Raw genomic sequence first — 17,810 nt, forward strand, 5'->3', positions numbered from 1 at the left:
GAAAATATCTAAGATGTTATTATATTTCCTGCCACTGATGTGATGTGTAACACCAGCGCATCCATATCAAATCTAGTACTTATTAATCCTAACTTTCTGACTCTTATATTTTCAAATGATTATAATAGGCAAAGGGTTTTCTGTTTTTTTCTTATATTTTTGACCAACTATTTTTTTCCTTGGGTACAAGTAATGTTCATGTATTGAACGTAGTCACTTGCGTCATGCATTGTGAATTCTTTAATTTTGGTATGTGGTCCAAGTCTTTTTTCGTTTGGGTTGACCAGAATATCGAAAAGACACTCAAATCGCAGAGAAGTAATCAGAGTCAGCTCTGAGCTAAAACTTATGTTGCGGACGCTTTGCACACTATTATCCTAGATGCAAGAAAATAGCCTTCAGCGGTTCTTCCAAGATTCCTTAGCATTTCTCGTGCACGAACTACTTTCTTTTCGTTTTAGCTTTGACCCCGATCTGCTCATCCACAATTGGTAGACTTCCATCTGACGGGAGCTGTGTATTAGAAGCTGAGCAGCACTACAGTTACCACATGAATTTCGAGGTGACCGTCCACCGCATGTTTATTTATAGGCCCCAAAAAAGTATAGAAAAATATACATAAATTTCAAAATAATATTTCGTGGGACCTTGTAAAAAATCATTTCCAACGGATATCGATAGATATGTTTTTTGAATTTGTAGGGATGAAACTGCAAAACTAAACAGTTTTGTCCCTACGAATTCCGAAAAACATACCTACCGATATCCATTGAAGATGATTTTTTACAGGATCCCATGAAATATTATTTTAAAATTTATGAATATTTTTCTGTATTTTTTTGGAGCCCGGAGTAGGCCCCAATAGATGTGCGGTGAACGGTCACCGTATTTTCATGCGGTGTACCTAGACTTTCTGATTCGAAGCTTGAACCATTTGGTAGATCGAGATCTTCCAATCCTTGATCTAGTACCCAATTTAGGGTTTGATGAGATGGACTCGTAATGTACAACCGTACTGGAGAATGAAGTTCGTAACGGAATCAAAGCAAATGATTCGATCTGTTCATTAATTTGAAAATTTTTTTTTTGAGGAACCATGTAAAAAATCAATTCAATATGATACATGTAAGTGAATTTTTCTATGGTACACAAATCACTTTTTGATGTATGATACCTAAAAAGTCACTTTAGTGGTAATATTCCACATTGAGTTGTAAGTATTTCATAAGGAGTCGTAAGTATTCCATATTGACTGCTAAGTATTCCAAATGTATAATATTTATCACTCAATGTGAAATATTTACCACTTCATATGAAATAATTTCACACTGAGTAGTAAGTATTTCATACGGAGTGGTAAGTATTCCACATTGAGTGACAAGTATTTCTATACTTACTACTTTATGTGAAATACTTATCACTTCTTATGAAATATAAACCCACTCAATGTGGAATACTTACTACTAAAGTGATTTTTTGGGTACCATACACAATTTTTTGTGTGTACCATAAATGGACTCTAAGTGAGTCATTTATCCAATCTTACAACTTTTCATTCAAAATTCCGAATAAACCAGGCGATTGTCGTAAGTCTAAGCCTCCTTCGTAGCTTGAGCTTCCAATATTCGTGAAGCCCACTGAATAACCTGAAGAATGTTAACCACACCTCATATTCAGACTCACATGACACCCAAGCCGAACCGCACAAGTCCAATGACAATCAAACAAAAGATCGATGCTCAATCGATTCGTCAAACTGAAAGGCAAATGGGACACACCTTAGAATAGCCACATAATATCTTCTAACTAAGTTCTCCTTTGATGCTAGATTGTTATGGCCGGTTCTCCATAAAAATTTCCGAATCCTTATTAGGCAATTTTAGCTTCCAAATAGTAGGCCAACTCTTTTGTTTGGAACAAAGGAGGAAGAAGGTGTCTGGGCGCCTGTGTGGAGAGCTGGGCTTGATAAGCCGAATATGATACCCAAATTTAACCAAATACACTCCTAGCTAACTCCTTTAGCCTAACAAATTAAGTTTTCTAACTTGGTTTACGTATACTATTACTACTAGAGTTGGACGCTTTTAAATTGAACAAAATTGCAACTTGACTAAGTATAAACTTTCATTTCATTAACGTAATGAAAATGCTAAATATAAACTTTTTACAATCGGTCAAGATCAGTTGCGTACATATGTGTTTTAAAACCTAAAATGGAGTAATGGAATATCTTCGATTTCTTACATACAACATATCGCCTGAAAATTGTGTGACAATTCAATCAATTCGTGTCACTTGGCTCTCTCATAATAATTCTTACAAAAAATCATCCTTCAATGTTAGATCGTATAGGTTGAGTTTTTTTAAATAAAGTATGCGATAAGATATGATTCGTTGAGATTTATACTTAATTGACCTCAAATGTGCTCTATAGTCTATCCGGGGAAAAAAGAGAGAGAGAAAAGAATCACAAATGTGAAGTCAAACACAATTACTACTCAACAACTTAATAAATCCGTGCTTCAAATCGGGTAATATTGTCATACCAAATGCTATCATTTTTCATTTGATGCTACGGTGTCTCCGGTCATTGTGGGGACACCGTAACTTTTAGCATAACTGATCATTAAAAGCATAACAAAAATCAGTGATGTGCATAACCAAAACCTTACAGAGGCATAACCCTCAAAATCCCCAAAAATTTAGGAAATTTTGGAGGTTATGCCTTTGTAAGATTTTGATTACACATATCACTGATTTTTTTTATGTTTTTAATGGTCGGTTATATCAAAAGTTACGGTGTCCCCAAACGGCGGGTGGACACCGTAGCATTGCCCTTTTCATTTTCCTTGTGCGAATGCAACAAATTTACATTAAATCAGAAACACTTAAAATTGAAGGAAAAAACAAAAGCAACCAACTCGAATCCCATATTCATCCACCAATATCCTAATTCAGCTTCAATAAACTCAACTCGCGAATCAAAAAATTCAAATCAGCCTGTGATGATCCACCTTCCTCAATCACCTTCGCCGCCATCTCTTTAAACCCCCTTGCCTTATCCCTCATCTTCTCCGCCTCTTCCCCCACCATAACCCGTTGCACCGCCTTCCCAATCTCCTCTCTCCTCACCCCACCAATCACCAACCTCCACTTCAAAGCCCCAATACTAACCCCGATCTTCAAAATCTCAGTCACCAATTTCTCATTGTAAAACTGCTCACCAAACACCGGCCAAGTCACCATCGGAACTCCGGCGCTAAGCCCTTCCAACGTCGAATTCCACCCACAGTGAGTCAAGAAACCACCCACGGCTTCGTGATCAAGAATCAACACTTGGGGAGCCCATCCTCTGATAATTAAGCCCGTGTCTTTCATTCTCTCTTCAAACCCATCCGCTAGCCACCCCTCGTTTTTCTCTTTGTTTTTCTCTCTCCTAATAACCCAGATGAATTGTTGGCCAGAAGATTCCAAACCCATTGCGATTTCGTATAACTGAGAATCGCCATATTTCGCCATGCTTCCGAAACAAACATAAATCACCGAATTTCGTTTCTTGGAATCAAGCCATTTTAAACACTCGTGTTCGTCAATCGATGCTTCTTTGCCCCTCTGTGTTTTGTCTTCAATTTCCCGATTGCATAATGAAACGGGTCCAATGTGCCAAGCCCTTCTTTTCAAAACATTCTTGTAATAATCAGCATACTCTGTTTCAAGCTTGTAAAAGCTGTTGACTATAACTCCATAACTTGATAGCTCCGATTCTTTCATTCTTATCCGCAGTTTAGCAATATCTGATCCGGACTCGTCCTGTTCTTCCGGTGACAGTTGCATTTTCGTGAGACTAATTTGATGAGGAAGATCGGGCACCAAAAAGGGTTCGTCATCGGACGAAACTTCTCTATGAGGATTGTATAACCTCACATTCTCCGAAGCACAGAGGGCGAAAAAACTAGTCCCGTGGAAGACCAACCGTGGAATGCCGAATTTTGCGGCAACGTCGGTGGCCCACGGGAAGAACACGTCGGCAACGAGGCAATCGGCTCGGACCTCGTCAAGGAGCCTCTCCAGTGGGCCTTGGAGCATGGTGGTGGCTTTGATGAAATTGGGGATCAAGTCGTCCGAAGTGATGTGATCGACATTTTCGCACCCTTCAGGCAAGCCAGCAGCGGCAGCCGGGAAATCTATCGTGAGGATTCCCATCTGGAAACCCAGCTCATTGGTTCTTTCTACTGATTTTGTGAAGTAATGGACGTTCAGGGGAGTGGTGATTATAGTGGATTTGACGCCACGGGCGGCAAAGAGTTTGGCGATGTCAAGAGTTGGGATCATGTGGCCGTGAGACATCATGGGGAAGAAAAGGACATGGAGCTGAGCCATTTTGGGCTTTTTGATGTATAATCGAAACTTTTGGAACTTGGAAATGGAGACAGACTAGTTTGACGATTAATACAGCATCATGGCTATAGCAACATTCACCTGGTTGCTGCCGATCAAAAAAAAAAAAAAAAACATTCACCTGGTTGCAGGAAGCTTCATAAGAAGGTGCTAAACTGGTTAGTTGTTTACTTTAAACTCAGGGTGCATATCCAAGGTTGTTTATGCTCGATTCATTTTTTAAGGATAACAATCCACCAACGGATGACAATTTAAGGTCGGAGCAAAGTTCTATGTGAACTGACTATGTAAAAACTGGTGTTGCTGAGATGTTTCGAACCGAAAACTTATGTACGAGAGATCCAACTCCCAAGTAGTAGGGCTTACCTACTCGGCCAATCGTTGGGTTAACTTGCTTAGTTCTTTGCGTAGTTCTACAAGTTTAGTACTGCAGGTGCATTTTGGTATTACATACTCCTTTTCAGTGTAAAATTCGAACACAACTATCAAAGTAATTGTGTTGTTTGAAAGGGTATTTTTTGGAAATTTGTACACTTTTCAACCCTAAGCCTTTGAGTCAATAAAATAAGAGAATTTCTTTAATGAGTAAATAAATTAGGATGGAGGGAGTATTAGATAATTAAATATATTAGGATTAATTTAGTTGGAGAGGTAGTCAGGGGTCATTATTCTATAAGCTAAGACAGGTGTATTGTTCAATCTATTGTTAGATCTTGTTTTTGGTTGTTAGATCGTGTTTTTGGTTGTGTGATCCAAGCCTTCATACGTTTAGGTTGTCCAGAATCAAGAAAAGATGAGTTATGTACATATGAGATTTAAATCTGTTTACGAGCAATCGAATATCTTCAACTCATTGAGTAATATGTATTGGTTGAAAATTGGACTCACAAATCTACCTATTACCTCAATTCACCTTCAGGATCCCGATAAGAACTCAATTCACGTATCAAAGAATTCAAATCGGAGTATGACGATCCACCTCCCTCAACCGCCTTCTTTGTCATCTCCTGAAATTCCCTCGCCTTATTCCTCATCTCCTCTGCCTCTTCCCCATAACCCGCCTGACCGCCTTCCAAATCTCCTCTCTCTTCACCCCACACATCGCCCTATTGCTCCACTTCAAATTCTCAACGCTAACCCCAATCCTCAAAATCTCTGTTACCAATTTCTCATTGTAAAACTGTTCCGCAAACACTGGCCACGTCACAATCGGGACTCCGGCACTAACTCTTTCCAAAACCAAGTTCCATCCACAGTGAGTCACGAAACCACCCACCGCATCGTGATCAAGAATCAACACTTGGGGAGCCCATCCTCTGATAATTATAACCCTGTCTTTCATCCTCTCCTCAAACCCCAGTGGCAGCCACCCTTCATTTTCCTCATTCTTTTCCTCTCTCCTAACAACCCATATGAACTGCTGGCCAGAAAATTCCAAACCCATTGCGATCTTGTATAACTGAGAATCATCATATTTCGCCACGCTACCGAAACAAATATAAATCACCGAATTTGGTTCATTCGAATCAAGCCATTTTAAACACTCATGTTCGTCAATCGATGCTTCTTTACCCCTCTGTGCTTTGTCATCGATTTCCCGATCGCATAGAGAAACGGGTCCGATATGCCAAGCCCTCCTTTTCAAGATGTTCGTGTAATAATCAGCATACTCTCTTTCAAGCTCGTAAAAGCTGTTTACAATGACTCCATAGCTTGATAGCTCCGACTCTTTCATTTTCGTGTGAAACCTGGCGTAGTCTGTTCTGGGCTCGGTCCGTTCATGCTCTGCCAATTGCATTTTCATGAACTTGATTTGATGGGGAAGATCAGGCACCAGAAAGGGTTCATCATCAGATGAAACTTGTCTCTGAGGCTTGTATAGTCTAACATGTTAGAGATTTTCAAAATAAAATGGATTTTGGTTTGGAATTTTTTGAAAATGCATTGAGAGAGGTTTTTTTGTGAAAAGTTGACGATACCTTTTCACATGAGTTGTGACTTTTTGTGAATGGTTATAACATTCATTAGTTTGGGATGTTTTTATTAGAAAGGAATGTGTTTGTTGGAAAAAGATGTGAAACATGGAATGCCTCCAAGAAGCATAACCCTTCTAATTAAATGTTTCAGGAAAGGGCCCACCTACCAAGAGGCATGTTTCCTTCTAATTAATATCTTCAATAGGCATGACATTTCTTAACAAGTGTCTTTAAAACACATAACCATTCCTAATGTGTATTATTTCTAAAGATACAACATTTTACATAAAGGTGTCTATAAGTATATAAATAGGCCATTGGTTGATTCATTTGACACTCCAAAAAATTTGATATTGGATTGCTCTCTCTCTACACACTCTCTTCCTAAAATTTTACGTATACCGGTATTCTGTTATTCTACAGAAATAGAATATTGGTTCTTGGTTCTTTTACAGTTGTTTAGTGGATATTCTGTCTATCTTCGTTTGTGTAAACGTAAACAGAAAAAACCTAGAGTTCTGATTCGATTTATCTTGAAGACGGATTTGTTGTAACCCAGTGCACACCTTTTGGTGGGGGCAAATACTGTCTTTAGGAAAGTATTCTCCTAACGTGACTCAAATTGCTTCTACCATTCCAACTTTGAAGAGACGGCGCCATCACATTCATCTTTTTGAAGACCGAATTTCCAACTTAACATTCTCCAAAGCACACAGAGAAAAAAGGGCCAGTCCCGTGGAAAACCAACCTCGGGATGCTGAACTTCCCGGCAACGTCGGTGGCCCACAGGAAAAACACACCGGCAATGAGGCAATTGGGTCGGACCTCATCGAGGATCCACTCGAGTGGGTGTTGGAGCATGGTGTAGGAAAGGTTAATAGGCGCGACCGTTGACCATTTGACTAGCCAATGAGCGTGCGACACCTATACTCGTCCTCGTGGGGTAGACGATTTGACTAACAAACCCTAGCTTGCCACGTGGCGCCTTAGTTGCGCAACACGTGGCCCCGCGCGTGGGAGCCACGCTCTACCCATAGTTATGCCATACCCATGTGAAGATCGCGAGCCCAGATTCCTCCTTTAAGGAGAGAGTTTCATTTATTCAGGTGGATGCTTGGGGCGGTCCCAATCTAATGGAGATGATAACGCGGTCTAACCAAGATGCGCAAAGAACTTGCCCAGACTTTTAATTTATCTTGAAGACGGATTTACTGTAACCTAGTGCACACCTTTTGGTGGGGACAAATACTGTCTTTAGGAAAGTATTCTCCTAACGTGACTCAAATTGCTTCTACCATTCCAACTTTGAAGAGACGGCGCCATCACATTCATCTTTTTGAAGACCGAATTTCCAACTTAACATTCTCCAAAGCAAAGAGAGAAAAAAGGGCCAGTCCTATGGAAAACCAACCTCGGGATGCTGAACTTCGCGGCAACGTCGGTGGTCCACAGGAAAAACACACCGGCAATGAGGCAATTGGGTCAGACCTCATCGAGGATCCACTCGAGTGGGTGTTGGAGCATGGTGTAGGAAAGGTCAATAGGCGCGACCGTTGACCGTTTGACTAGCCAATGAGCATGCGACACCTATACTCATCCTCGCGGGGTTGACGATTTGACTAACAAACCCTAGCTTGTCACGTGCCGCCTCAGTCGCGCAACCCGTGGCCCCGCACGTGGGAGCCACGCGCTACCCATAGTTATGCTACACCCATGTGAAGATCGCGAGCCCAGATTCCTCCTTTAAGGAGAGAGTTTCATTTATTCAGGTGGATGCTTGGGGCGGTCCCAATCTAATGGAGACGATAACGCGGTCTAACCAAGATGCACAAAGAACTTGCCCAGACTTTTATGTCTGCTCCGGCCTTTAGGCAGGACCCGAGGGGCCCCTTGAGGCTTGGCAGCGGTATTGGCGCGACCGATTAGGTCACGACCTTGACCTACGGGAATGAAGGGGATCTAGTGGCTTGGTGGCTGTAAAAGAAGAAGAGGATCTCCGCAAATAAGAGGATACGCTTACCACTATACTTGCGGTCATCGCGAGGGTAGCGACACCTTGGCGGTCAGGGGGAACAGAAGGGACACGTGTCATTTTATCAGCGCGCCACTTGGTGCCCAAGCATTAGCTCGTGTGGACTATAAATATGAACGTCTTTTCACTGAGTCCGACAGAAAGAGCACATTGTGAACATTCCCTAGAGAGAGAAAGTTGGTGAGCACTAATTTTAAAAGAGGTCTTATCCTCTTTTAGGAGCTCTATTGTCTTTTCTCTTGGGGATCTCTGGGTTTAGGTCTCCACTGCCTATCCTCTCTGTTCACCCCTGCTCTCTTCTTCACCCTTCTAGATCACTCCTCGCATTCCTTTCCATAGACTATTCTAACCTCTCCAGCACATCTATTCTTAAGGGATATTTGTCCACTCAGAAATCGGACCTATCCTACACATGGTGATGGCTTTGAAGAACTTGGGGATCATGTCGTCGGAAGTGAGTTGGTCGGCACTTTCGCACCCGTCCCGCAAGCCGGCGGCGGCCGCCGGGAAATCGACCGTGAGGATTCCCATTTCGAAGCCCAGTTGATTGGTTTTTTCCACAGATTTTGAGAAAAAATGGACGTTGAGGGGAGTGGTGATTATGGTGAATTTGACGCCGCGGGCAGCGAAGAGTTTGACGATGTCAAGAGTTGGATCATGTGGCCGTGAGCCAACATGGGGAAGAAAAAGACATGGAGTTTACCCATTTTTTTGGGCTCTTGGATAGTTGGATGTATAATCGAAATTTGGAGCACTTGCAAATGGGACACACTAGTTTGATTATGATCAGTTAAATATTGGCTAGTTTTTTTGCTTCAAACTCAGAGGGACTGTTAGACTGATGGTTGAGCATGTGGCTCCCATGCATCCTCGTAATTCCAATGAGATCCATGAATAAGTTTTTACGATCGTGAATCGCGCGTGTTTGTTTCGGTTTTAGACGGTCCGGATTTAAATAAAAATTTTTCAGGGAAGAGTTTGAGATTGACTTATTCACCGAGTAGTCGTGATTCCCTTATTCACGGAGCGCTTCCCCGAAAAAGTTTCATTTAAATCCTGATCATCCGATGGTCAAGATCGCACGACTCCGTGAATAAGAGAATCACGGCCGGCCACTCTGTGAATAAGTCAACCTCAATTCCAATTCAGCCCGCAGCTGTTTGGTTCTCATCACCGGACATGTTGCATCCTCGTACGGAGTAAACGGGGCATTGTTGTTGTTTTTAGGGGTGAGCATGGTTCGGATTGGTTCGGTTTGTAGTAAACCAAGAACCAAACTAATACCTACGGATTATAAATTTTGAGAACCAAACTAATTCATAAAATTCATAAAACCTAACCAATTCAAACCTTTAAGATACAGATCGATTTCGGTTTTGAACCATGATTTGGTTGAAGTTAAAATATCAATTTTATACACGATTTAAAGTACTCAAAATGGCATAGCTAAATAAAACCAAAACTTATATTTAAACTTAAATTCTATTGAAATCACCAAAACTCGTGAACTAATAGAAATTTAGGGCAATTACTATTCGCAGTAAAGGAATGTAGCGGTGAAGTGGAGTACTAAATTAAGAAGTTAATTCACCATGGCATAGCCTATGTTTATTGGTGTATATCTATATTAAATTAAAAATATACATAATTTCATATATACGGTCCGGATCAGTTTGGAACCACAATCGTTAATGTAAATTCACAAACTAAACCATATAACTCAGTTTTGAATTTTATAAAACTAAGACCAAACCACAGTACTTAAAAACCAAACAAAATAATTTAGTTTGGATTAATTTGGACTGAATTCACGATTTAACTGATTATTTGCTCACCCCTAATTGTTTCAACCACAAGGATTGATGGTGGATCTCCTCCTTTTATTTGTCAAGTCGCAATTATTCAACATGAAGGAAGATATTACTCAAATCAGGTAGCATTTTCATACAACGCATAATTTTTATTCTTGACCTTGATGTTGAGTAATATCTTCCTTGATGTTGATAATTGCGGCTTGACAAATAAAAGGAGGAGACCCACCTGTATTGAACCAATTTTATATCATTTTCTCGATGTTGAAATAAATTCATACTAACACAAGAAACAAAACTTTTTTTACAAACCAAAAACAAAAACAAAATCAACTGGCATGGTTTTTAGCATTCATTTGTAATTACCAAATTCAACTTCAGCATCTCAAAGCCCGATAAGAACTCAATTCATGTATAAGATCACTCAAACTAGTGTGCGATGATCCACATTCTTCAACTGCCTTCTTTGCTATTTCCTTGAATTCCTTCGCTCTATTCCTCATCTCCTCCGCATCTTTACCTACCATGACACGCCGCACCGCCTTCCTAATCTGCTCTCTCATCAACCCACTACTTTCCGAAAAAGTATTCCACTTAAGAGCCCCAACGCTAACTCCGATCCTCAATATCTCCGTCACCAACTTCTCATTATAAAATTGCTCTGCGAACACTGGCCATGTCACCATTGAAAGTCCGGCGCTAACACCTTCCAATATCGAATTCCACCCGCAGTGAGTCATGAAACCACCCACCGCATCGTGATCAAGAATCAACACTTGGGGGGCCCACCCTCTGATAATTAAACCCTTGTCTTTCATCCTTTCTTCAAACCCCTCTGGTAACCACTCTTCACTTTCGTTTTCATTCTCCCCTCTCCTCACAACCCAGATGAATTGTTGCCCTGAATATTCAAGACCCATTGCGATCTCGTACAACTGAGAAACATCGAATTTCACCACGCTTCCAAAACAGATATATATCACCGAATTGGGTTTCTTTGAATCAAGCCATTTTAAACATGACTCGTGTTCGTCGATCGATGCTTCTTTACCCCTCTGTGCTTTATCTTCTATTTCTCGATTGCATAACGAAACGGGTCCAATATGCCAAGCTCTTCTTTTCAAAACGTCCCGGTAATAATCAGCATACTCTGTTTCAAGCTCGCAAAAGCTATTGGCTATAATTCCAAAGCTTAATAACTCCGACTCTTCCATGCTTGCAGCTATTCTGCCGAAGTCTGTTTCGGACTCGCTTCGTTCGTGCTCTGGCAATTGCATTTTCGTGAGCTTAATTGGATGAGGAAGATCAGGCACAAAAAAGGGTTCATCATCGGACGAAACTTCTCTCTGAGGCTTGTATAACCTCATATTCTCCGTAGCACAGAGGGCGAAGAAGCTAGTCCCGTGGAAAACCAGCCTCGGAATGCCGAATTTCGCTGCGGCTTCCGTGGCCCACGGGAAGAACATGTCCGCGACGAGGCAGTCGGGTCGGACCTCGTCGAGAATCCTCTCCAGCGGGTCTTGGAGCAAGGTGGTGGCCTTGGCGAAGTTGGGGCTCATGTCGTCGGAAGTTATTTGATCAACATTTTCGCATCCTTCGGGTAAGCCGGCGGCAACTGCCGGGAAATCGACCGTGAGGATTCCCATTTGGAAACCCAGTTGGTTGGTTCTTTGTACTGATTTTGTGAAGTAACGAGCGTTGAGAGGAGTGGTGATTATGGTGGATTTGACGCCACGGGTGGCGAAGAGTTTGGCAACGTCAAGAGTTGGGATCATGTGGCCGGGAGCCATCAACGGGAAGAAGACGACATGCAGTTGAGCCATTAATTGGAAGAGTAGTCGATGTTGGAGGCTTGGAAACGAAAGCTAGCTAGAGAGAGAACGATTGTGCTGAATAAATAAAGGGCACTGCTATTCGCAGCCCTCTATTTACTCCCATAGCCCGTTAAAAATTTTCAATTATACTCGACAGTTAGTTACCGAAATTGAGATATATTTTCAGCGTCCAATTACCGAAATATAATATTTTTTTCAACAGATGTTTACCGAAAGTGCATGTTCGGCAGTTGTTTACCTAAAGTTAAACATATTTTCGACATGTAGTTACCGAAATATAATCTTGTTTTCAACAGCAATTTACCGAAATGTTATTTATGATTTTCAACAATCATTTACCGAAATTTAGTGGGTTACGGGAGTAAATAGAGGGCTGCGAATAGCGGCGCCCTAAATAAAACCGGAACTAGTTTGACGATGTTTTTTTTTAGGGATAATGCTGGGCCGGTCCCATTTTTTGAATTTATTGCCGGAGAGATCCTACCCATATAACCTTTGGATAATGCTGGGTCGGTCCCATTTTTTGAAGTTATTGCTGGAGAGACCCCACCCATAAAACCTTCATGTCTCATCAGGTCCTTTTAATAGAATGAGTCAATCTAGGACCACACCCAAATATACACCCACACATTTAAGTGTGTAGGCTTCATACACACTAGTGTGCAGTGTGTGTGGGTGTATATTTAGGTGTGTAAAATGGGGGTGATTGTAAAATTATTGTAATAGAATAGAATTACACACGCGCAAGCATTTATTATCCTAGGATTCCTAGCTTTCCTCTTTCCTGTCTTTTCTGTTACTTTATGCTCTCTCCCACATCTCTCTCTCACACACACACACTCTCTCTCTTCTTCTTGTTCACTCTCTTCTCTCGGCTTCGTATCCCCTATCCCAACCCCTCTGTCCGACCTCCCTGTCCCAGTCCTCATCAAGCGACACGTGTCACTTTACCAAAACCCAAAAGGTAACACCACATCCAATCCCTCCTCTTCACCTAACGAAATTAAAATCGGAATTGGAAAGCAGAAATACATATTTGCACATGTACTGTTGGATATGTGTATATAGTTCTATACATATTTTGTGTGTGTGTGTGGAGAGAGAGAGAGAGAGAGAGAGAGATGTATCAAAGGGGGAAAGGGTTCAGATCTTAAAAGAAACGATATGTCGCTCGGAGGTGCGTTTACAGTTCAGAGTGGCGAGGTTGGATTTTGTAGGGTCGGAGGAGTCTTCGACGTCGCCGCCGTCGGGGGGGTGAGAGTAGAAGGCGCCGATTCTGGAAACGTCGTCGTCGAGTGCATGAAGTCATGGTAGTAGATGGAGAAGACAAGGGTGAAGGGAGAGAGATTGGGTGTGGTGTGACCTTTTGGGTTTTGGTAGGAGGACACGTGTCGCTTGATGAGAACTGGGACTGGGAGGTCGGACCGAGGGATTGGGACAGGGATCTGAAGCCTTCTCTCTCTCTCTCTCCTCTTTCTTTTTTTTATTTTAAATATTTAATGACTATAATTTTTATTGTACATATCCAATTTTAATAATATACACATATTTGAAACCTAATTTTTATTTTAAATATTTCATAGAGCCCTAGGGTTCAAGTTTAGACACTTTTATAGAAGTTTTATGATGCACTTTTCTATCATAGGGTTTTAACGATTTAAGCACTTTTATAGGGTACCCTAGAGTTTAGGCATTTTCAAAGGATACCCTAGCGTTTAGGCATTTTCATGATTTAGGTTAATTGGAGGTGGCCTGATAAAAATTACTTTTTATTTTCTATACCTAGCGGTAAAAAGCCCAATTTTTTACTCTCTTTGAAAATTTTAATTTTATATTAAATATTGATTTCATTCAATCATTCAACTGTAGTCATCATTAGCCGGAGTAATTGCACGTTGGCGGTAGCAAGGAGTCCAGCGCGTAGGGAGAGGACTTGGTGGGAAAATAATTGTGTGTAATTGTGCACCAGGACTTGAAGGGGCAAATTCAAGTCAGGTAGGACCGGCCTAAAAATTCCCCATGTTTTTAAGAGTATCGAGATGCTGCGAAGGGAATTCATTTTGTTTTTTTGATCCCCGATTCCTTTTTGTTCACTCTTCAAACTTACTTTGTTGATTATGCGGTCCTTCTTGCACGTGGAATTCATGAATAGACTTGTGGTGGCCGGGGTCGGAGAAGTGACTCAGGAGACGGCCACGTCTTTCTAATAAATAGTCAAACTCAAGATCTTAAGGGTTCATTGACAGCGCGCAGTCCGCTGATTATATCTCCGCCGAACTCGTATCACCGAGCTGAATTCGCTTGGTGCCGGACTAAGTTCGTCCAACCAAAGCAAGAACCAGAGACCAGAGCTTTAGTGTGTCTGTTGAGCTCGGTGACACCTTTCTCCCTGGCGAGGTCCCAACGAACCAAAAGTTACTTGATAGAACATCCCGAACAGAGCCGAGCGTTGCCGGTCGGCAGAACAGTCTACCACTGGGCCACCTCTGCCCCCAGACTTGGGAGGAAGTCAGGTAGAGTTGGGTAGGAGGGGCAGGTGGCATGACAACGATGAGCTAACAGGTGGTTGGAAGGTGGCGTGACACCACCCCACTTGTCGAACGAACGGAGGCAGAGCTCGTGACAGGCTTTTTGACTGCAGGACTATCTGAGTATATCAAGTAGGCACCAATCAACGAGCGTGTGGTGTTCACGCGTAAATTGGACTCCAAGTTATCTTTGCCTATAAAAGAAGTGCTCCACCTTCAGAATAAAGTAATGCTCTTCTCTCTTCAAAAACCCTTCATACACATTCAAAGCTTTCCTTCCCTCTTTCTGACTTGATTGTCAGAGTGCCTATCTCAAACTCTCAACGATTCGGGTTTAACACTAACACAAGTGCTAAGTGTGCAGGATCTGTCTCCACTTTACAAGAAGATTCAACCGGAAAAAGTGCAACCCACAAGACTTTTCTTAAGAATTGTCTGATTTTGAACATGGAAGAGATCCATATAGGAGTAGTATAGTATGGTGGAATCGTGTGACACTAGACGACATGAACGGTGACTCAACCCCTTACTTTGAAATCCGAAGATCGCGGGAAATCCGTATCGATCGGAGGAAGGTTCATAATAAGGTGGTAGAGGATTAGAGAAAGGCTCGAAATTGGATTAGTTCTTTGGCCACACGTTAGTCAAGTCAAGGTTCTCAAAGTGTTGAGAGAGAGAATATTCTGTCAATAAAATCTTTTTAATGTGAAGTCATGAATTGTTGTTTACGGAAACAATTGTGATCGTTCAAAAGTGTATTAGACGGTCGCAATTGGTTAATACTATAAAAAAACTTTTTTCACAACTGAGCCGCACGAATAAGTTTCTCTCATTCTGTCAAAGCTGCCCTTACATTTGAAGAACACTTATCCAAGCCAAAAATGCTACACACACAACATCTCCCACACAATAACTCACACAACCGCTGACATCATGCTGACGTCAGTGTAAAACGACGTCGTTTTGATTATTAAAAAAAAAAGAGGGTCTCGGACTGAACCTTTCCCCTTTCCCCTTCTCATTCCCTCCATTTTAGACGCTCAAAAGATTCAGAATTTCAAAGGGGCTCCCACCACCACCACTGACGACCACGGACCACGGTACTCTTCCCACGATCACCAGCGACCACCACAACCCAACCCCAGAGCTCCCCCACCTCCGGCGACCACCACTACCACCGATTTCTGAGAACTCCACCATTGTTACACCCACCACGAAGGTTTCTCTCTCCCCCCTCTCTCTCCTTATTTCAATTAGTACCCTAAATTTAGTTGCTAATGCACAAAAAAAGGGCGTACTAGTGAACCAAGATGGAAATAGCCATCTAGCCTAGTGATAAAAAGGGCGTACTGGTGAACCAAAAAAATGGCGTACTGGTGTCTCAATTTGTTCTTCGAAATAGCCATCTAGCCTAGTGATAAGGCCTTCCACTGCTGGTTGTTCACAGAAAGGGTTAATTGCTTGTTTTTTTTTTTTTTTTGGTTGGGGGGGGGGGGGGGAACTAATGAGATTAAAATGGAAATCCTTTTTTTTTTTGGGGGAACAGGGGAGTTGGATGCTCAGTTTCTGTAGAGGAGGATAAAAGGGTGTGATTTGCTTGAACCCTGGTTTTGTTTAATGAAATACTGAACCTTACGTGGTTTCTTTCTGTTACAGATTTATTTTAGTATCTTTGGGATTTCTTTAGGCTTGATTGTTTTGATGTTAGTATAAGTGGTTTCGGTTTAGGATATTGATAAGCACCCAATAATGCATATTCTTGGTGCTTAAGTCCTCTAGTATGTTGTGTTTGTACATATATGTTGTCGTTTTTATGCGATATTGCACGTAAGGTGTGTTTTTGTGTTTTTCAGGTAATTCGTATAAATAAGATGCGTTTGAACGCCAAGGAGTGCTCCGGATGCAACCAAGTACTCAAGGCCAAGTGCCACCCCGTTGTGGTGCTCAAGAGATGGTTTGGAGGTTGCTCGGGTCGCCCAAGGGTCAAGGGAATTGAAGGACATGTGAGAATTTTACCAAAGCAATTCATCTTCCGACTAGCTGAGGGTAGAACCGTCATAACTTTTGGTGTACAAACTACTTTTGATCCAAACCACTTGGGTTAGAAAGTAGACTCGACGAGCTTTCCAACGGTTCAAAGAACACCCAAATCCGAGTTCGGGAGTGTCCGGAGCGCGTCCGCGAAGTTGCCTAAAAAAGCTGTCAAGCTTGTACCGGTATTGAGAATTTCCCAGTACCGGTACATGAAGTCCAGAGATCAGTTTTTCCAGTATTTTTGAAGACCTTGTACCGGTACTGGGCAACCCCCAGTACCGGTTCATCTTTCAAAATACCTCCTTTTTCAACTTTCCTTTTATAGCATACTTGCCACTTTTGGCATGTTTTTGGATATTTTTGGAGAGAGAAAGGTGTATTAGTACAAATATCCCTCTCCTTCCTTTAAGTTGTAGGTAGTCTTTTATCATTTTAAGTCTTTTTCATTTCCTAGGAACTCCATTAAAGCTTCAAGCTTTCTTAGTTATTTCTTTCAAGAACGCTAGTAAGCCTTTCTCGTTTGTTAATTTCTCGTTTATTAAAGTTGCTTGTACGGACTAGATCTTTACTAATATCAAGTTTATTTCCGTTTTTATCGGTTAATCATGTTTCCTTTCTTAAGCATGTTTTCTAGTCTTTTTATTATGTGTGAGTAGTTTTTCGGATAAGTCTTGGGCTAATCTTTTCCAATGACTTAGGCGGTTATTTGGTTCTCGAAACTTCGGGCTTAAAATCATGGTTTTCAGAATTGGATTAACCTAGCCATTTTGGTCTAAGCGAGGGGTGTTAACTCCTTGGTATGAAGTTTAGTCAAGCGGTCTTGGCAAGCGACGTACCGAGGGCTCGTGGCCTCCTACGTGTTAGATACATTAGCAAAAATAGGTTTGTTTAATTCCGTTTAATCACATCTTTTGATAAACGTAGTCATTAAAGTTAAATCTTCCGGGCGTGAGCACGCGATCGTGACTTTCGCTTGAGTTATAATCGAGAACCGGTAGGGGCCTTTGTCAAGGGATGGACGATCCCTAGACTTGCCTCTTTTAAGTTAATTAAGGTCATTTCTAGTCTTTTCCTTAGTTTTCACTTTTAAAGTAAAATCAAGTTGATTGTCTTGAATGCCGCACTCTACCATATAAACCTACAATCCAAACTTGTTATATTTCGATTCTCTGTGGGTACGATCCCGGACTTCCGGA

The 17,810-nt window shown here is 41.6% G+C and overlaps 2 protein-coding genes and 1 pseudogene across 2 annotated transcripts; all 3 read right to left on the reverse strand.

Annotated features, from left to right (window-relative positions):
- Positions 1 to 2,949: 2,949 nt before the first annotated feature.
- On the reverse strand, positions 2,950 to 5,001 carry LOC131308079 (scopoletin glucosyltransferase-like). The gene is made up of 2 exons (XM_058334897.1): positions 4,520 to 5,001; positions 2,950 to 4,479 (listed from the first exon to the last, which is right to left on the reverse strand). Exon 2 carries the CDS (start codon positions 4,378 to 4,380, stop codon positions 2,950 to 2,952), a length of 1,431 nt encoding a protein of 476 aa, XP_058190880.1. The 5' UTR covers positions 4,381 to 4,479; positions 4,520 to 5,001.
- Positions 5,002 to 5,246: 245 nt separating this feature from the next.
- Positions 5,247 to 9,113, reverse strand: LOC131308250 (scopoletin glucosyltransferase-like; annotated as a pseudogene).
- Positions 9,114 to 10,479: 1,366 nt separating this feature from the next.
- Positions 10,480 to 12,082, reverse strand: LOC131307664 (scopoletin glucosyltransferase-like). The gene has a single exon (XM_058334294.1). The coding sequence runs from the start codon at positions 12,038 to 12,040 to the stop codon at positions 10,595 to 10,597; it is 1,446 nt and encodes a 481-aa protein (XP_058190277.1). The 5' UTR covers positions 12,041 to 12,082; the 3' UTR covers positions 10,480 to 10,594.
- Between the last annotated feature and the right edge of the window lie 5,728 nt (positions 12,083 to 17,810).

The sequence above is a fragment of the Rhododendron vialii genome, chromosome 11a (genome assembly GCF_030253575.1).
Source record: "Rhododendron vialii isolate Sample 1 chromosome 11a, ASM3025357v1".
NCBI lineage: Eukaryota > Viridiplantae > Streptophyta > Magnoliopsida > Ericales > Ericaceae > Rhododendron > Rhododendron vialii.